Source organism: Arvicanthis niloticus, chromosome X (genome assembly GCF_011762505.2).
Source record: "Arvicanthis niloticus isolate mArvNil1 chromosome X, mArvNil1.pat.X, whole genome shotgun sequence".
Lineage (NCBI taxonomy): Eukaryota > Metazoa > Chordata > Mammalia > Rodentia > Muridae > Arvicanthis > Arvicanthis niloticus.
In genome coordinates this window covers 21,888,217-21,908,404 of record NC_047679.1, presented here as the reverse complement: position 1 = coordinate 21,908,404, position 20,188 = coordinate 21,888,217, and the positions used below count along the sequence as shown (strand labels likewise).

Here is a 20,188-nt window from a genome sequence, read left to right as displayed (position 1 = left end):
ACATAATCTCCTATTGTTATTATATAAATTTCATGACATGCTTCACATTCTTATAGGACAAAGGATGCTATAGATTGACCAAAAAGAGGCTAGTAGATGTAGTGAGGAGTGTCAAACTTGTTTTGTTTGGGAGAACAAATAAAAGATACCAATAGACACTTGGAGTTTGCTCTTATGAGACTGAAATAAGATGAAATTATTCTATTAGTAATTATCTTAATATAAAAGCTGTTTCTCTTTTTATCTTTCCAGAAGATTTTTCAAAACGGAAATCTCAACAGAAGACTCCTGATCTACCAGAGGCTACACTGGTACTAGAAACCCCAGTTCCCAAAAGGACTCCTTCCCCTAAGCTCCATATCCCAGTGCACAACCTCACCAGAAGACTCCCTTTCTACCTGAGACCATGCCGGTACTAAGAACCCAAGGTAAGACACCACCGACCACACACTAATACTCTTAAACATCACCCAGTAATACCCAAATGCACCACCTCTCCTGGGCTCCATATCCCAGCCTGCAACTCCAGAAGACTCCAGCTCTACAGGAGGCCATGCCATTATTAGGAGCCTCAGGAACCCCAGGCACCTGGAACCCCACCATACCTATATCCAGAACCCCAGAGGCCACACCAGTTTCCAGAATGCCAGAACCCCAGAGGCAGTGTAAAACCCCAGAAGTCACACAGGCTACCAAAACTCCAACAGAGTCACAGTATTGGACCTAAAGACTTGCAAGTCAGGGCACTCAGGTCAGAAGATCAGAGAAGAAGCAGAAAGGAAGGGGGAGAACATCCAAAGACAATCCATCCAACAAACATAAATTCGGAAATTGGCAAGTAAACCTATAAGAACCACAGGCTCACATGACTATAGGGCAGTGTAAGGATACAACCAAAAACACTGTGGGCAATATGGCATCACTAGAGCCCATCTACCCTACCTAAGCAAGCCTTGGGTATTCCAATCCAGCTGAAGAAGAAAAAATTACCTTAAATCTAATATTATGAAGATGATAGATTTAAATGCAGAGGAAATGAACAAATTCCTTAAAGAAACCCAGGAAAACACAAACAAGTGAAGGAAATGAATGAAAATGGTCAGGACTCAAAAGTAGAAATAGAGGCAATAAAGAAAACACAAACTAAATGAATTCTGGAGATGGAAAATGAAGTGAACAGGAACTACAGTCTCAAGAATCACCAACAGAATACAAGAGATGGAAGAGAAAATCTCAGGTGTAGAATATACGATAGAACAAATTAATACAGTGGTCAAAGAAAATGTTAAATCCTGCAAAAGAAAGGGAGGAAGGATTGTAGAGCTGGAGGGGTCAAGGACATCATAAGAAAACTCACAGAGCCAACTAACCTGCCCACAGTGGGGCTCACAAAGACTGAACCACTAACCAGGGAGCCTGCATGGGAATGACCAAGATCCTCTGCATATATGTTATGGTGGTGTAGCTTGGTCTGTATGTGGGACTCCTAATAGTGGGAGCAGGGGCTGTATTTGACTCTTTAGCCTGCATTTGGGACCCTTTCCTCCTACTGGGTTGCCTCATCCAGCCCTAATACAAAGGAAGGTTTAAGGCAGAAAGTCCATAGTCTTACTGCAACCTGATATGCTGTGTTTGGTTGATATACTTGGGACCCCTGCCCTTTTCTGAGGAGAAATGAAGGAGGAGTGAATGGGGAGGGCCAAAGAGGAGGTAGATAGAGGAATGGGAAGGAGAGGAAGAAGGAGAAATTGTCGGGGTGTAAAATAGTAGCAATAAAAAAAAGGAATCTCAAAACTAGTCAGTGCAAATGACAACTTTTATATTAGAGTTCTGTTTTTCTACTACAGATTCATCACCCATTTGTCATGTAAAATGAAGACATTTTAATCATTCATTTGAAAATATACACCAATGGGAATAACAAATACCCCCAAAGCTTTCTCATTTAAATGAATACCTTTAAAATGATTAAGAATTAAAAGGCTTAAAAAAAACTATCCTTTTCAGTGCTTAAGTGACATCAAAAGCTTAAAAAGTAAATACTGTAGTCAGCATTTGTAAAAGTCAGAGTGGGGCACATTAGAAGGTTTAGAGATAGGAAAGAGGAGGAAGTAATGTAATTATACTATAATCTCAAAACTTATTTTAAAATGTCATTGTAAAAAGAAAGATCAATGCAATCACAATGTAATATAATTCCATAGCCATGGATATATCAACTTCACCAGCATCTTAATGTCAAGATCATTATATACAGTGGCAAAGGCTCTTAGGGATGGAAAAGTAGGTATAATAAGCTGCCAGTTAAGATTGTCCATGTGATCTGACCTTCCTGGTATTGATGATCTGTGACCACCATGGCAAGCTGTCTCTTAATTTCAGTCCAAAGAACTAGATAACAATTGCCTCAGACAATCACGTATCTCAGTCACACTCTTTCCTCTTAGCTAAGGGGCCCCTAGTTCTATTACCCTGGTTTTCAATAGCTTTCCCTGAACCTGAGGTACTTGGTGCCTGGAGCTGGTAGGATTTGCAGTTGACTTTTATCAAATAGAGTAGAGCTGCAATGGTAGGCTATCATTTTCTGATTCACTTCCAAAAGACTGATTCTTGTTGTTAACCTCTGTGTCCCGTCTCACTGGCCTTGATGAAACAAGCTGCCTTGGAAAAGGAGTACACATAGCCGGGAGCTGAGAGAAGCCTTTGGCTAACACACAGCAGAAGCTGAATCATGCTGACAACTGCATGGGGGTGAGCTTGGGTGTGGATCCCAGAGTGAAGTCTCTTGAGAAAGATGCATGCATTCTGGTTACTCTCATGCCCACCTTTCCTATCTCCTCTCTCCTGCTGCCAACCTACCCACCTCCTCACAAGACTATTTCTCATGTTCAGGCCTTTTTGTTTTGTCTTCTGGTGCACTGATTTTACCAGGGCTTTCTATGTAACCATGGGTTTTGAACCATCTATTGAATCTGGGCTCATCAATGGGTACACAACTGAAGATAATGATTGCCTCTTTCTCAGGACTCACTAATAGCCAATAGTACAGAAGGATGGTGTAGAGGGGACCTGCCCCCAAAGAAAGATAGAGTATAGTTTTATGGGACTGGCCCACATACATAATTGACTGACAAGAGGCCCAGTCTTGTGCTGGCTCACTGCAGACAACCCTAGCTGCTGTGTGATTGCAGTTGCAATGGGTGTCAAGCCCAGAAGATAGCATTGTTCAGCCCTCTCTCTGTCTTCTAGGTCACACATTCATCTTCCACCCAATTGTCACTTGTTCGCAGCACCTCAAGCAGCCATGCGCCTTTTTATTTGCCACAGTTCATTGTAAAGAGAAGCTGTGTGTGTTTATGATGGCAGAGTCATGACTTCCCAGCATTAGTATTGCCTAATGGAATCAATGTACAAATTGTCATACCGTGAATCATTTTCAGTCAAGACCACATTTTTCAGACTTTGCCAAAACAAGTTTTCCGCTTTGGGATTGTTGGGCCACTGGAGGATGGAGCTCTTACAGATCCTCTGCCGAAGCCTCAGGTACTGCGAGTACTGTAACACTGGTTCCAGGAGGATGAAGATAATCACATCCATGTTCTCATCCATTAGCCTCTGCAAGGCCAAGTAGAAAGCTGTTTTGAAGTTCCAGCTCTTGGCATATTTCTTGGTTAAAACAAAGATTGTTTTCTTGCTCTGGTTTATGCTCTGCATGAGGTTATCGATGATGGGTAATCCTGGATCCCAATCCCTCTCCTCTAAGCAAAGGAGGACACTTTTGTCTTCGCTCTCTTCAAGGTGGTATCGCAGTTCATTGATTACCCAGTCAGTAACAGATGCATCTTTGGTGTCATAAGAAATGTAAGCATCATAGAAAGTTCGGGATGTGGATGAAGACCTGTAGCCTCTTAACTTAGCGGAGCACATGTGATAGATAAACCAAACATCCCAGTAAAACAGATGGTGAACCAGAGCAGCCAACATAACCGTGGAGGTGGTAAGGAATGTGAGGGAGAACAGGACAGCTGCAGTGGCATCTGATACACAAGTCGTGAGATCTAGGCTCATGATACTCTTTGATTTTTGATCCCCAGGATTGGAACAAATGACATCTACCAATCTAGGAATTGTGATATGCAGATTTTCATCTAGCCAGCTTCGAAAATCACTTATGTCACATGTGCAGTCAAAATGGTTCCCTTGTAGCTCCAGAACAGACAAGTTTGTCTTTGTCTTCGTTTCCAGGGAGGATTTATTGATCATCTTTATTGTATTGAAACTTAGGTCCAGGTGTACCAGATTCCTGGCTTCGAAGAGGAAACCAGAGGGTAGGTGAGAGAAATGATTGTGGCTCAGCAACAGTGTCTTCAGGGAATGTGTAAACTTAGATAGGCAGTTGGTTAGAAAATACAGCTCGTTTCTTGCTAAGTCCAGCAAGTGAAGGTGAGGAAAATTCTGGAGTAATGTCCAATTAAAGAAACGTAATCTGTTACGATTGATATGTAACTCTTGGAGGCTCTGGGGCAAGTTGAGAAATGCTTCATTTGGGATTTGCTGAAGGTTATTGTCTGATAAGTCCAGGCGTGTCAGATTCTGGAGATTTGTAAAAATGTGCCAGTATTTGCCATCATTTGCATTCCACAAACGGTCAAGGCGATTTCCACTGAAAACCAATTCATTCAGGGATGTGCTGTTCAGCTCACTTTCATTTGTGAGAGTGTAAATGCCATTGTGGCTCAGGTTTAACACCCTGAGCTTTATTAAGTTCTGGATAAATCCTAGACTATGTGTTACCCCTGCTATACTGAAATAGTTTGCATTGTGGCTCAGGTCCAGCACTTCTAGATCGTGAAGGTCACTGAAAGCCTTGTTGTTATCATCAAAGTCTAGTCTGTTGTTAGTTAAATCCAAATATTTAATGTGGGGCATGGATGAGAATTCTGTGCCATTGAACACTTGACCATTGGCATTGAAGGACAGATTCAAGCAGGCAATGTCTTGAAAACCTTCAAATTGACTTTTACCAATAAAGAAAATATTGTTCAAACTTAAATCCAAGGCCTTGCCATAAGTAGTACACTGTGGCTTTATTAAAGGTTTGGTACTATGGTAAAAATTCTCGTGTGGATCAAAGTCATCATAGTCTATTGAGAGAGGTTTCCGAAGATGATGTTGCCAAGAGGAGTAGTCTGTACTATCTATTATGGGTGCTATGCGATTTGCTGATAAGTAAATAACATTGAGTTTGGGAAAATCCTGGAAAGCTTTGAAATCAATTTTTTCAATAAAGTTAATGCCCAAGTTGATGGTTGTTAAGTTTGGCAGATTCTGGAGGTGCATGAAATGTTTCTTTTTAAGTTCTCGGAACACATAGCCTTTTAAGTGCAACTTCTTGAGAGAACGAAGCTTAGAGAAATTTGGGGAAATAGTAATACATTGTAAATATTTCTTATATTCAAAATTAAAGGACAGATCAAGGATTTGTAAATGGGGTAGTTTTGTTAAGAATGTTCCCGAGGCGATTTCTTGAACTAAATAGTTGAATTCAAGGTGGAGTTCCTTCAGATTTGTCAGCTTGTCAAACCAGGAAGGATGAATTGTCCGGAGGGAAGTGCTGGAGAGGTTTAGATAGTAAAGTTGGGTGAGACTTTGAAAAGCTAGAGGATGTATGTCGATGGACGAGTTTGGCTTGCATTCCTTGCAAGGAAATGGGGCATTGAAACACCTTGGACAGTTCCCACTCAAATCTAGTAAGGTTAATTGATCCAGTCCTTTGAAATCGTTCTGACTGATGGTCATGATCTTGGCATTACTCAGAAAAAGTTTCCTTAGAGAGCTTGGTAGTTTAGGAGGCACGTAGAAAAGGTTATTGAAAGATAATGAGAGTATCTTCAAGTTTATAAGATTTTTAAATGCCCCATCTTCTACCTTAAAGGTTTGATTACACTTAAAATAGCAGTTCCAGCTCAAATAGAGTCTTTCCAAGTTCTTAAGCCCCAAAGTGTTGTTTTTAGTTACCTGAAATATATTGTTTCTAATTAGGCTAAGTTCTTTCAAAGACTCAGGCAACCCAGCAGGCATAGTATATAACTGGTTGTCTTCTAGCAGTAACACTGTTAGATTTCTTAGGCTGAGGAATGCCCCTTCTGTAATATTCATACCATTTTTATTTTCATTTGGGTGCTGTTGTCTGGCATTGTGGTTCAGATTGATTTTTGTGAGATCTTGCAGCTTTTGAAAGGACTCCTTTGTTATTTGTGTAATGGCATTGTCTGACAAGTCTATTTTTGTCACATATTTGCCTATAGTTTGGGGAACTTCATGCAGTTGACGATGATTGCATTCTGCAATCACCAGGGCATTCTGCCTTATCTCATCACAGGGATAGCTTCTTGAATAGTTTACTTGGTGGAAGACCGCACTGGTTCCAGAGGCCAGCAGGCAAAAGCACATCAGAATCCATGACTGAGGGCACATGGTTTCCTAAGGAAAACCAAAAGTGAAAAAGTACCATATTAGAGTAGCAATATTTCATGGGTGTTTCTTGGCAAACTTAACAGTGTTCTACTATACTTATGAGTTTTGAGATGTAAAATGCCATGAATAATTTAATATGTTGTGTCAAATGAGTTTTAGAATACTCGTATGTTTTTAGCTTTCAGGGAGAAGAAAAGGTAAAGATGAAACCCTGAGATATGATCATAAGAAGCTTTTGAAAAGGAATTAATCAAGATGCCCCCCACCACATTAAATCTGAGCTGAAGCATGAGTGTAGGTCAAATAAGTGTATAGCATGACATGACACACATTTTTAGCAACAAACGACTTGTATAACCACTCTTTTGCAAGTGTAGCATGCATGCATGTGTGTAGGTAGCTTCCGGTGGAAGCCAGTGACACAAATTCTCTTCCTCAAACACTCATCACTTTATTTATTGGGGTGGGATCTCCCTCATGAGACACAGCTTGCCAATTTGGCCAGTCTAGATAGCCAGTTTGCCTCAGAGACCCATTGTGTTTGTCTCCCAAGAGCTGGGGTTACAGGCAGTCATCACATTTCCCAGACTCATGTGTAGGTGCTGGGGTCTCTGAACTTGAGTCATCAAACTACACAGCAAGTGCTTTATTCACTGAGTATTTTCCCCAGCTTTTCTTGGCATGACTCTTGATAAAACTTTTCCAGCAACAAAAAAGAGCTCATTGTAGGATGCATGTCCCAGGAAGATGTATCCATTGTAGTATCATCCAAGACACTTAAGTCAAAGTCATCACTTGCTTTCTATAGTTCTCACAATTATTTCCTCTGCTTTTCTATTTCTCTGCGGTGATGTTACATATCAGATTCCCTTAGTTCCTTACCTTGAGAAAACATGAAAAATCCATGACACATATACAAAAAAAAAAAAAAAAAGTGTCAGGCACTGCACTAAGTGCTACCATCAACATTTCCTTACACAAGGTAAGGCTTATAAGACCACGATTTATTATTCATATTTTTCAGATGAGCAAGAGAACTCTAAGAGTTAAATAACTTCCAGAATGATATAGTTTTGTGTTGGGACTTAAGCTAATCTGACTTCAATTTTTTTAAGTCACTCATTGTCATATTCCATAATTTTGTTTTGAAATCTATGGGGCAAAATGGTGCCTCAAATGTAGTGATCATGCAAAAAAATGTGGAATATTGACCATGAAAACATTGAGATTAATAGCTATTTACTTGCTAGATTTAAATTTTCTCTAAGGAAGACATGACTAACTCTTAACAGTATTTCTAGCAATCTGGAGTGTTGAATGCACTTTTAGAGTAGAAATCAAGTTGGTGTTCAAACTGAGTTTTCATCTCTAAGCAAGCAAATAGATCTCACTCAGAAACTCTAAACGTGGAGTCTACTTAATATGCAGCAATAGAAAACTAATACAACTTGAAAGTGTGTTCATAAGATGACTTCAGCTAGGCTGTAGCTCAGTTGGTAGAGTATCAGCTCAGCTTTCCAGTGGCCCTGTGTGCTCAATCTTTAGCACCGATTCAACTGGAGTGGTGTTGTGCAAGCTTCTAATTCTGGCACCCAGTAGGTAGAAACAGAAAGATCAGGAGTTCAAGTTCATCTCTCTGCCTGCTCCTGACAAATCTGGGCTACATGAGACCCTAGATCAAAACAGTATCCTAAAGATAGTGCTTAAGAACATGAAGCATTGTAGACTCTCAGGAATGTAAACAAGTTGTGAGACACTGTGGGAAATATTATATTTATCTAGGGCCCTATGCATATCTAAGTCTACATGTATTCCAATCTGAACATTGTCAGGTCTGGAGGTCATTTTATATACTTTCCTGCACGTGTCAGCCAGTGAATGGCCTGGAAACTCTATATTATTGGTTATTTTTTTAGTCTTCTGGGTAGATAGAGATGAGTTGCATACCATAATACTACAAGATTTCACCTGTGATTTTTTTTAAAAAATTACTTGATGCTATAAGCACCTCAACAAGGGAATCTGACTTATTTTTAGGGTCTAGGAAAGGCTTCCACACTTCAATTCTAGAAACAACAATTTTCCTAACTTTTTTCCTGTTAAATCTATCGTTTCATTTTTCCACATTAAAATATTTTACCCAACCACAATTGTTTTGGCATAAAGTATGAGGAGTAAACCCAAATTATTCTTTTCTCAGTATATTATTTCTTTTCCAGTTGTTTCTATCATCTGTGGAATCGTCTGATCCCTGCTTTGTTATAATGCATGTCCAACTTTCTTGCATGTCTGGATTCATTTCTAGCCTCCTTGATCTGTTTCATCTGTCTATTTAAACTTAATATGTTTTTATTATGTAGAATCTTCTTATGAACACAACCCAATAGAAAATGGACCAAAATATATTAACAGTAAACAAGGAAATGTGGGACTAGAAAGATGACTCAGAGGTTGAGAGCACTGACTACTCTTTCAGGGGACCTTAGTTCACTACCCAGCAACCACTTGTGTGGCTGACAACCATCTGTAATGAGATCTGGTGCCCTCTTTTGGTATGGAGGCATATATGCAGGCAGAACACTGTGTACATAATAAATAAATCTTTTAAAAAACTGAAATGTGAGTGATGTTTATGTGTATGGATGTTTATGTGCATGTATGTCTGTGCATCATGTGAGCCAGGTACCCTTGGAGGCCTGAAAAGTCTCTTGGGTGTCCTGGAATTGGAGCTGCTGATGGTTGTGAGCCACTCTGTGGGTGCTGAGAATTGAGAATTGAGAATTGTGCTCTGAAAGAATGCTCTCAATCACTGAGCCATCTCTTCTTCCCCTGTGAACAATTCTTAAACATATAAAAAGTTATTCCAATATCGCTCAGTAAATTACGCTGATCTGAGTTTTAAAATGAATGTACTTTGCAGCTGGATATGTCATGAAATAGCTCATTTCTTGATGTCAAAAATAGAAACTAATGCTACTTCTAAGATGGACAGCAGTTTGAAACATCTTTCAAAACTAGACATGTATACCTGGAGTCAGCAATTTCAATTCTAGAAGGAGATCCTGAAGACAGCTACATATGCCAATGTCTACATAGAAAAATGCTCTAAGCAAAGCTTTTTAATAATAGCAAAAGATTGAAAATAATATCAATGTCTATGGATAAGGGTCTAGTTTTAATTCTATGACAGAATACCATGTAAAAATGGAATAGAAAATGTTGAGAACTGCAGGACCCCAAGCTTGGGGGCCAAAATGTCATGGACCGCTCTATCAATGTTGGAACCTACACTGCCAAAAGCATTGGGGGCTAAATTGTTAGAGCCCACACTGCCCCAAGCTGCTCTGGTCCACGGGTCAGGGTTCAGCAAGAGAGAGAGTGAGGATGGAGACCAGACAGAGTGTGATTCAATCCCATTTATTCTTCAGTCTCTCTTCTTCTCTCCAAGTTCCTAGTTCCAAGTCCCTAGTTCCTAGTACCAACTCTCAGGTCCTAATCCTAATTTCTGCTGTAATAAGTCTCAAGCCTTATCCCAGTTCCAAGTTGATAGTCTCTTTCCCAGTTCCAAGTTCCAAGTCTTGAGTACTTCTTCTGAGTCCCTTCTTTTGTCTGCCTCTCACCTTTTATATGTCTCACTTCTAAGTCGTGCCTTTTAGTCATGCCTTTAAGTCTTGTCTCTAAATCACACCTTTAAGTCACGCCTTTAAGTCACACACCTTTAAGTTTCATACACCCAAGGGAAGATCCTGGGTATCTAAAACAAGATGTTATCAGAGTGTGCTCAGCTGTTGTAAACAAGTCTCTTGTCAGGGTATATGGCTCAAGATGGCTGCAAGGATGATAGCTGCCTTCTATCAGCTCCCCACGAGAAAAATATAAGAATTTTTATATTCATTCATTCAGCAAATATTTATTGAACATGTATTTTATTTCAGGAACTGTTTTCAAACCCAGCACCAGAAAAAAATACAAAAATACTTCCTCTCTGATGTATATACTAAAAATCAGAAATTTCGATAGAACATTAGATAGGAAGAGAATAAAGAAAGAAAGGTGGAAGTTTATGTAAGTCCTTGAGTTGAACTTACATGACATTTTTGTTATTAATTAGACTGAAGTTATTGCTTTCAGGAGAAAGACATATAAATATAGTGTGTCATTTCAGCAAGACCAAGAGTATATGCTATGAATATGACTTTTCCTGTTGATGCAGACCTTGATCATCTCACTGAGTGAGTGTTGGTAAGGTTCCTATTTTAACTTTTCACTAAAAAGTACGCCATTATTTTGAAAAGGAGGCTATGGGGAATATGTGTCCTGGTAAAATTAGATTCCAGACATATTCCTTTGCGGGCTAATAGAGCTATTGGTTGGTAAGACATTCTTAGTGAATCAAGAGAACAGGCTGTGTCCACTGTGGCCCCACTTCCTCAAACTAAGGTTTCTGCATCTAGTTTCAAATACAAGTATATGTTTTATACAGAGCAAAGCAATTAGTTATGAAAAGCTCCAGGGATCTCCTGTCACAAGCAGAGGAATATACTGAGAGTCAACATTTTTTCAGGATGAAACTAGCCTCTCACACAGTCTAAAGTAGGAATTATGGGTCACAGAAATGAAGAGAAGTTGAGATATTCCTGAGTGAAGAGCTTGAAGTTTCTAACACCAGCCTCCTAAGAAGTCACTGAGGCAAGAACACAAATGGGCAAATTCCAACTAACCAAAATTTGAAAAGTGCATCAAATAGTGAGCAGTGAACAGCAAAGAAGTTGAGGGGAAATAGATGATTAACCAGTGGTCAAGCCTTGACACTCCACACAGGCCCTCACAGAGTTTGTGTCTTCATTACTATTCTATTGCTGTGAAGAGAAACTATTACTAAAGCAGCTTATATAGAAAAAAAGCATTTAGTTGGAGGCATGCTTAGAGTTTCAAATGGTTAGCCTATGAACACCATAGGGTGACAGGCAGGCAGGGATGATCCTAGAGTAGCTAAGAGCTCATATCTGAGACAAAAAAAAGGGCAACACTGATCCTGGTGTGGACTGTTGAAATCAAAGTCCATCCCTAGTGATACACCTCCTCTAACAAAGCCACACCTCCTAATCCTTCCTAAATGGTCTACCAACTGGAAACCAAACATTCAAATATATGAGCCCAAAGTGAGGGAGAAGGGCATTCTTATTCAAACCACTACAACTGTTAATACTCATTTCCTAAGGTACTCAGCTGTCATCAAACACTCCCTAGCTGAACATAACACATCCATCTGGATTTTAGAGCAGCAGGGAGCTTGGACACCAAAAAAACCTAGAGAGGGCTATGTTTCTTCAGTAAAGTTTTACCAAAAGGATAGCAAACAGAAGCTAAATCCAAAATGAGGTAAAGTAGACTTCTTTTTTCTTTTTTCCCTTTCCTCTCTCTCCTCCTTTCATCCTCCCCCTCTTTTCTTTCTTAGACCTTTGATCTATTTCATTTGACCATTTGTATTTAATTCATACTTAATATGTAGAGTTTATGAACACAAACCAACAGAAAATGGACCAAAATATATTTCCCCTTTCCTATTCTTCTTTTACTCTTTCTTGCCCACTCCTTCCCTTCCCTTTCCCTTCTCTTATCTCTTTTCTCCTCCTTTTCTCCTCTTTCTTATTCCCTTCTTCTTTCTCTCCTCTTCTTCCACCCATGCCATTCCTAGACATGTTGGTGGTGGGATAGGTCCTTGTGCATGCATCACCACTCTACCAAAATTCATGTTCACTATAGTATAATAATTGAAACACATTTGACATGATAGAGAATAAAATATGAGAATAAAATAGAGAAGCAGCAATGTTTCAAGTACACTACAGGAATGCAATAATGAAAATAAAATTTATAGAGATAATACATACAAACACACATATGGAAGGGGTGGAGAATTTCATGGAGTAGTTGGCAGTACAAAATCCTGGGAGGGTTCGGGAGTTAGGAGGCAAAGACATCTCAAAAGAGGCATGCCAGTGGATTGACTAAGAGTCTGAATAAGAGTACTGGTGACAGGAGTCATGGTTCAGTGGTTAAGAGTACTGACTGCTCTACAAGAAGAACTGGGATAAATACCCAGCACCCACATGGAGGCTTATATTTTAAACTCTTGTTCCAGAGGACCTAACGTCCTTCTCTGGCTTTTATAGGCACTGAATGCAAGTGATGGACAAACATACAAGCAAGTGTGTGTATCTGTGTGTGTGTATGTGTGTGAGAGAGAGGGAGAGGGAGAGAGAGAGAGAGAGAGAGAGAGAGAGAGAGAGAGAGAGAGAGAGAGTCTGGAATGATGAAATCTAGAATCCTTAGATAAAAGTCAGGGCCAGGATGAGCTATCCTGAGAGAAAACAGGAGAGATGAAGGGTTACAAAATGCTCTGCTTGTGGCGCACAGGATACCATACTCATCCTAGTTTCAGCTCTGGAAACTTTAGCATCTACCTTGCTTATGAACACCCACTTCAGCATTCCAGATAGGAAACTACATGGACTCACTTTGAGGAAGTAGAGCCTGATCCAGTTGAGGCTCGGTAGACACATGCCATAACTGCAAAAATGTTAGGGGACTCCAAAAACAGAATTTGGTCAATGAAAATCCATGATGATCAAAAAAAAAAAAGAATTTTTAGTAAGAACAAGACCTCGTTTGCTACCCTCAGCCTGCCTCCAATTGCAACATAACTTTCTGCACACAAACAGGTATGAGTTGAGGGCTGAGGCTTGCCAAGTTTTTTGATTATCATTTTTTGTTTTGAGATTGGTTCTTACTCTGTAATACAGACTGGCCTAGAATTCAGGAACTTCCTTAGCCTCTTGAATGCCAGGATTACATATGCATACCTATCCTGAGTTGTAGGGTTTTCTTAAAGATTTATTCTAAGTTTATTCTTAGTCTTAATATACTTGTGTATGGTGTGTATGTGTGTGTGTGTGTGTATGTGTGTGTGTGCATGTGAGTGCAGGTGCCCCTGGACATGAGATCTGCCCCTGGACATGCCCAGAACAGGACATGAGATCTCTCAGAACTGGAGTTACAGGGAGTGGTGAACTGCCCCACTTGGGTATTGGGAACTGAACTCAGAACCTTGGAGATCCGAGGACTGATCTCCAGTCCTTGGTTTGTTTTTAATGATAACACAAAGCGATTATTTGTCTTGAACACTGAGCTTCCTGGTGCCCCTTTCCTTTCTTAGGTTTTCTTCGGGGTGCCCACAAAAGATTTAAGCCTGCCTGTATCACATGGATTTTAGATTTCTTGTAAAACTGTGAAGGAACATAGTTCTGCTGTTTGAGCACTCGAATTTGTGACACTGAAAATGATAGTGTGTAAACAAGTATGATTCAGGGGATTCCACTAACAGAGTCATTGGTCCAAAATGGTCTCTGCACAAACATTTGCATGAGCTGACAGCCTAAATATCCCTGAAGAGGAGGATGGAGCTGCAGAGCTCAAAGTATTGACTTGGTGTTGCTATGGTCAACTGGAGAAAAAACCGAAACTCGTTTATTTAAAGGAAGTCTATGAATCATAAACACCAACCAAAAAATTAACAACAGAAAGAAGGAAAATTGCTTAACTTCCCTTTTTGTATACCCCAAATCAGCTGTCACGCTCTGGTAGCCAATTCACAACCTTTTCCCTATTTTTCTGTGCATAATCTGCACACTGCTTGCACCCATGGGACACAGCCTTCTGTTCTCCTGAGGACACCAAACAAGACGAGAAAAGAAACTCCACCTCTGTCGTCTTGCACACTAATCTTTCTTCTCACACTGTACTCCGATGGACACTGTTGTGATGAAAAGAGAAGCTCTAAAGTCCCCCATAACTGATTAAGGGTGGGATGGGAGCCACTCTGTACTCATTGGTCCAGTGGTCTTTGGACAGGAAAACTCTAGATGCATGAGCACCTCTTGGTGAGGCCAAAATGAACCCCACACAATCTACAGTGCAGGTAGTGTAAGAGGGTATAGAGCTTTTAGAATTCAAGCAGTCAATTTGTACAGATAACTCTGTTCTCTCTCTTCAAAGGCTTCTTTCAAACAAGCTGGACTCAGAGGTAAAGGAATTGTGTGTTCAAGACCAACCTGAGTTACCTAGTAAGACCCTGTCTCAAAGTAAAATAAAATAAAAATAAAAACTAAACCAACAAAAGGATTTGGTAATATAGGATAGCAGTTGAGTGCTTACCTATCATGTCAAAGGCCTTGAAGTCTTTTCAGTACCTATATAAGAAAATGATGTTCCTTTAACATGGCATGATTTGCCTCAGACAATCTGTACCCCTCTCTGGAAATGTTCTTCCTTAGGCCTGACAACTCCAAAGTATTCAAAAATCCTACCGGTTATGATACATGACAAACTGAATCATTGAGCTATTCTAGCACCAAGTGGGTAAGGAAGCAGAGCTGAAAATTTGCTAGCCTGGAATTCTTTACTTTTAATGGCCTTAAATAGGTTTTGGTTTGATGATGTTGATCAATGATTTATTATACCAGTTAACTAATTAAGGACAAGATATATACAGGGCACTGGGGAGATGAATCAGCAGCTAAGAGCACCTACTGTTTGTTCTTGCAGAGAACCTGGATTCAGTACCATATAGTAGCTCAAAACAATCCGTAATTCCAGTTCCAGGGGTTCTGATATTGTCTCTGAGGGCACTAGCCATGCACGCCGTACACTTGTATACATACAGGCAAACACTCATATACATAAAATAAAAATATTTTATAAAATATATACAGTTATGATTTATCATCTCAGTTGAAATTAATAGTAAATGCTTTATTTTGTTTACCCTAAATCTGATGCATTCAGGAACTACTTTGGAGAGCAAGAGAAACATAATGCCAGTCAAATGAACTTGATGCTAAAGAGATGTCTCCTGATTCAGCACAACTAAAGATATGTGAAAAGCACACTTTTTGGATCATAGAGAGATTTGCCATAAGTCGAGTACAAAGCTCCCATTTGTTTATTTCATCCTCATCCAAATCAGCACAGGTGGGTGGAATCAAAATCTTGTTTCCCAGACTTGGACCCTGGTGCTTTGAAAGGATACTTTACCCAAGGTCACTCTCATAGTAAGCAGCCAAACTGAAGCAGAGCATAGATATGGCCAAATAATTCATGAGTTAAGGCTGGAACCCAATGAACAAATTGAGAATGGTCTGGTTGCTGGGATGAGCAAAGGCATCATAGCTAGGGGCTGGAGAGATGACTCGGCAGTGAACAGTGCTTGTTGCTTTTGCAAAGAACTTGGATTCTCTTCCCAGCACATATATGTTGACTCACAACCATCTATAACTCCAGTTCCAGACAATCTGACATGATTTTCTGACATCTGTAGGCACTAGACAATATACACAGGCATGCAAAAACACTCAAGCAAATCAACTCAAACAAATAAAAATATAATAAACCACCATACATTTTAAATCTACAGGATATAGACAGTGGGAACAGATATTCCACTTTGCCTTTTTATGCTGACTAGGCCACCACAGGACGTATCCCTGACATTCCTGATCCTTTGACTTTCTATAGGATGACACTAATGGTACTGAGTTTGAACATAGGCATCAACGATCAGTTCTCGAATCACCTGAAAAGGACACACAACTTGGATTTACTAATACCCAGAACCACAGGCTTTGTCTTTTTTTTTTCTTTTAAAAAGAAACCTCTCAGTGAACCAGCTGTGGCGCAGCCGTAAGGCATCCGCCTGCAGAGGGCTCGGGGCCCTCTGAGCTCTCTCTCTACCCTGCAGGTTCCAATCCCGCTCGCTCCCGTGCGTCTCCTCCCGCGTCTCATCGGGGAAAAAAAAAGAAACCTCTCCAAATAAGCATATGTTTGAGTCCATAGTTTGAATATATTAAATCTGGCTGGGGTTATGGCTCTGTTGATAAAATACTTGCTTTGAAAGCTCAAGGAATTGTGTTTGATTCCTAAAACCACATTCAAAAAATGAGGAAGGAAGAAAAAGAAAAGAAAAGCTAGGTGTAGTGGCTGAAAGGGCAGACAGGTGCATCACTGATTACCCAACCTAGCCTATTTGGCAAGTATCAGCCAAGAAAGAGACCCTGCCTTAAACAGTAAGAAATGTATACATGTGCATTTGCAGACACAGACACATACAGAAACACACATACACACACATGCACACACATACACACAGAAAATATCACAGTAGAATGTAGAAAGCCTTCCAAATGGTAATTCCCAGAATAAAGCCTGTGGGAGTCACTAAGATGTCCTGGAAAAATTACCCAACTCACTATGGGTAATGAGTTCCTGTGTATGGCATTCACTGAGTCTGGGCTTTCTATGAGCCTGCCCTTTCTCCCATCAGTTCTGTTGGTTTTAGGATTCTCACATGGAAGGATGAGAAGCAGTGATTGAAAGAAAATGAAACAATAGTCAACATAACTGTATCATAAGACAGTAAAATATTAGAACAGTAAGAGAATCAAAGTAAGCTTGTAAAACCTACTCACCTCATTCCCTCTGGTTACAGGTGGAAGCCAAGGACCTTTTTACAAGCTTACTTTGATTCTCTTACTGTTCGATACTCTCCTTTCTTATGATACAGCTATCTTGACTACCATAGCAATTTACCAAGTAGAAACCGGACAACTTCAATTGCAGTGTCATATGTGCTGTTGGTCTATTTGGACCAATCTCATGTAGGACGCTGAAGTCATTTGTAAGGATCATAAAATTTTAGTGCAAAATGAATTGATATTCATGATCCATAATGGACCTTAAGTGAGCATAAAAATTAACTTCTAATAAGTTAAGTAGACATTAAATTAGTGTCAGAAAAGCACACTAAGGCCTTTAATATGAGCTAATTGGCAAGGGAAAACATACATGGTCAATTTTGAGTGAAATTCTTTTCGAGTCAGATTTTCCAATTGCTCTTTAAACGTCCCTGAATTTTCTATAAAATACACAATTTAGAAAGACTTTTAGTCTTTTTGCTTTTCAATCTGATACCTTTTGACAATGGTAAAAACAAACCTCTTGCTGTTATTTAGACAGTGTAAAGCAATAGCGGCAGATGTATTAACATGTGTGTTTTAAAACTCCCAACGGGAAAAGTGTCTGCTGCTATGGAAATTCCAGCCTTTGATAATTAAGACCAACTATCCTGAACCACGTTTGTAAAGCAATGGTTCTCAACCTGTGGGTCATGAGCTTTTTGGGGTCGAAGAGCTCTCTCACAGGGGTTGTCTAAGTCCATGGGAAAACACAGATGTCTACATTACGATTTATAACAATAGTAAAATTACAGTAATGAAGTAGCAATGAAATAACTTTGTGGTTGGAGGTCACCAAAACCTGAGGAACTATATTAAAGTGTCACAGCATTAGGAAGGTTGCGAACCACTGGTCTTGAGGTAGGGAACTTATCATGTTCTATAGACAAAGGAAGGTAAAAACATTTGTTTCTCTCTTAACCTCCAACTCTGTTTTTTCTGGAAGAAGATGTGCTCTCTAACTGGTCCAGAAAATAATAGAACAGCTCAAATTCTTCCTTGGAATGGTCTTTCTTTCCTGTTTAGAATGATAAGATTATCATTGCATTTGGCTTTCAAAGATACCTCTCTAATTAGTTTATCTTAACATTCACACAAGCTCATCAGACAGGCAGTCCTCCCAGCATACAATGTGCATCCTTTGGCTTCTGCTACTACTTGGCTCAGTTAGCACTTTCTTTGTTTGCATCAGTAGCCACCAACCCAGATCTCTAGATGGGAAATTATATTTTGCAGATCTTTGAGACAAGCTCAGGCACAACTTACCCCTTTCTGGCTGAGATCCCTTCAAAGTTCTCTTTCAGTAGCTTGTAGTAACAGTGCAGTGTGGTCCTCTGTGTACAATAGGTATGCAGAGAACAGATTTTGGCAAACTTCTGAAATCTGGTAGCTTTAGCATCAGCAGAATCTAGCATGAAATTTGCAGAAGTTTATGTCAGAAGACAGGAACTTGCGATTTCTTAACTGTTGCCAACCATTGCCAAATCACTTAATTGGCTGTGCTTCAAAATTTCAAAACTGAATTTGGAGGAAAAGTCATTTATAAAATTCTTTTCATATAGCCCTCACAGCATAATTTTGTGGGTTGGTACACATTTATGTCTATGGATATCTGTATGGTTTGAGTGAACAGGATGAGGGAGGAAACAGGTGATAAAATGGGAGAGAAAATATTTTAATGGAAAAAAAATATGTGTTCTTTAAAAACAGATACCTTTGCCATAAATTTGTATAGAATTTGAGATTTCTGTAACTTGTCTTTAGGTATTTAACTCACACATATTTCTGCTTTGTTTCACACTCTTTCAAGACTGCCATATCACATAGATGTCTAGGGGTCACACACTAGACCATGACTGGAGTACATGCAGCATCTGGCATGCAAAGTAAGGTCAATAAATGTCCATTAAAAAAAATAAAGAAAATGCTCACTGAGTGAGAGAATGAGTGACTGGATGAGCATGGCTGGGGATTTTCCCTTCCTGATTTGGCTGGATAAAATTAGACTTGAAGCATCCAGGGCCAGGGCCTCACCATGTATCCCTTAGAAAGATATCCACAACCAAGAACCTTGGAGCAAAATCCGATGCAAAAGTAAACACACACACACACACACACACACACACACACAAAAACAAAAAACAAAAATTTTCAAAGGAACATTTGGCAATTTGACATGTTGAATAAGAATATTAGCTTCAATCTCTAATTATAAAAACATTATTCTCAAAACTAATTCTATTTTTTTCTCATAACCATATACATAGTACAATACTGCCCTCAGCTATTATTCTGTTTTGAATTTTATAAATGAAATAACTGTGGGACATTGTTTTTCCATTACTATGTAAGGATATACATGATATCAGAAATTTACCTCTTTGGTCTGTGGAAGTGGTAAGAAACTGCAGCACAACTCAGCAGATCCAGGGAGGCAGCTCTGCACCTAGTCTCACAAAACGCAGAGGAAGTGGGTCTCCCAGAAGCTCTGACCTGGGCAGTATCTTAGGTAAGGAGACAGCAACACCCGCCCCAAACAGAGTAACTGGGACCCAATGGGACCCAGGAATTCACTCCTGGCTCGGGGCACTGGTTCCTTCCTGTCTGTGCCAGAGCACTGAGCAAATCTTGGGCCATAGCTCTAACACCAGTAGTAACACCCACCCCACACAGTTCTGAAACAACCAAGATAATAGGAAAGACAGGCTCCAGTCAGAGACAGGGCAAGTAGCACTAAGGAGATCCAGATGGCGAAAGGCAAGCTCAAGAACATACGCATCAGCAACTTAGGGTACTTGGCATCATTAGAACCTAGTTCTCCCGCAATAGAAAGTCCTGAATTCCCCATATCACCAGGAAAGCAAGATTCAGATTTAAAATCACTTCTAATGATGATGATAGAGGACTTTAAGAAGGACATAAATAACACTCTCAAAGAATTTGAGAACACCTGTAAACAGGGAGAAGCCCTGTTAAAGAGGAAACACAAAAATCCCTTAAAGAATTACAAGAAAACATAACCAAACAGGTGAAGGAATTGAACAAAACCATCCAGGACATAAAAATGGAAGTAGAAACAATAAAGAAATCACAAAGGGAGACTACCCTGGAGATAGAAAACCTAGGAAAGAAATCAGGAG

General features: G+C 39.7%; 1 protein-coding gene across 1 annotated transcript; it reads right to left on the bottom strand.

Annotated features, from left to right (window-relative positions):
• Positions 1–1,798: 1,798 nt before the first annotated feature.
• On the bottom strand, positions 1,799–18,448 carry Tlr8 (toll like receptor 8). The gene is made up of 2 exons (XM_034486423.2): positions 18,315–18,448; positions 1,799–6,483 (listed from the first exon to the last, which is right to left on the bottom strand). Exon 2 carries the CDS (start codon positions 6,475–6,477, stop codon positions 3,385–3,387), a length of 3,093 nt encoding a protein of 1,030 aa, XP_034342314.1. The 5' UTR covers positions 6,478–6,483; positions 18,315–18,448; the 3' UTR covers positions 1,799–3,384.
• Positions 18,449–20,188: the final 1,740 nt, after the last annotated feature.

What these genes read in the sequence shown, in the direction of transcription:
- Tlr8 (XM_034486423.2), bottom strand. Translation starts at nt 6,477, where the DNA reads ATGTGCCCTCAGTCATGGATTCTGATGTGCTTTTGCCTGCTGGCCTCT.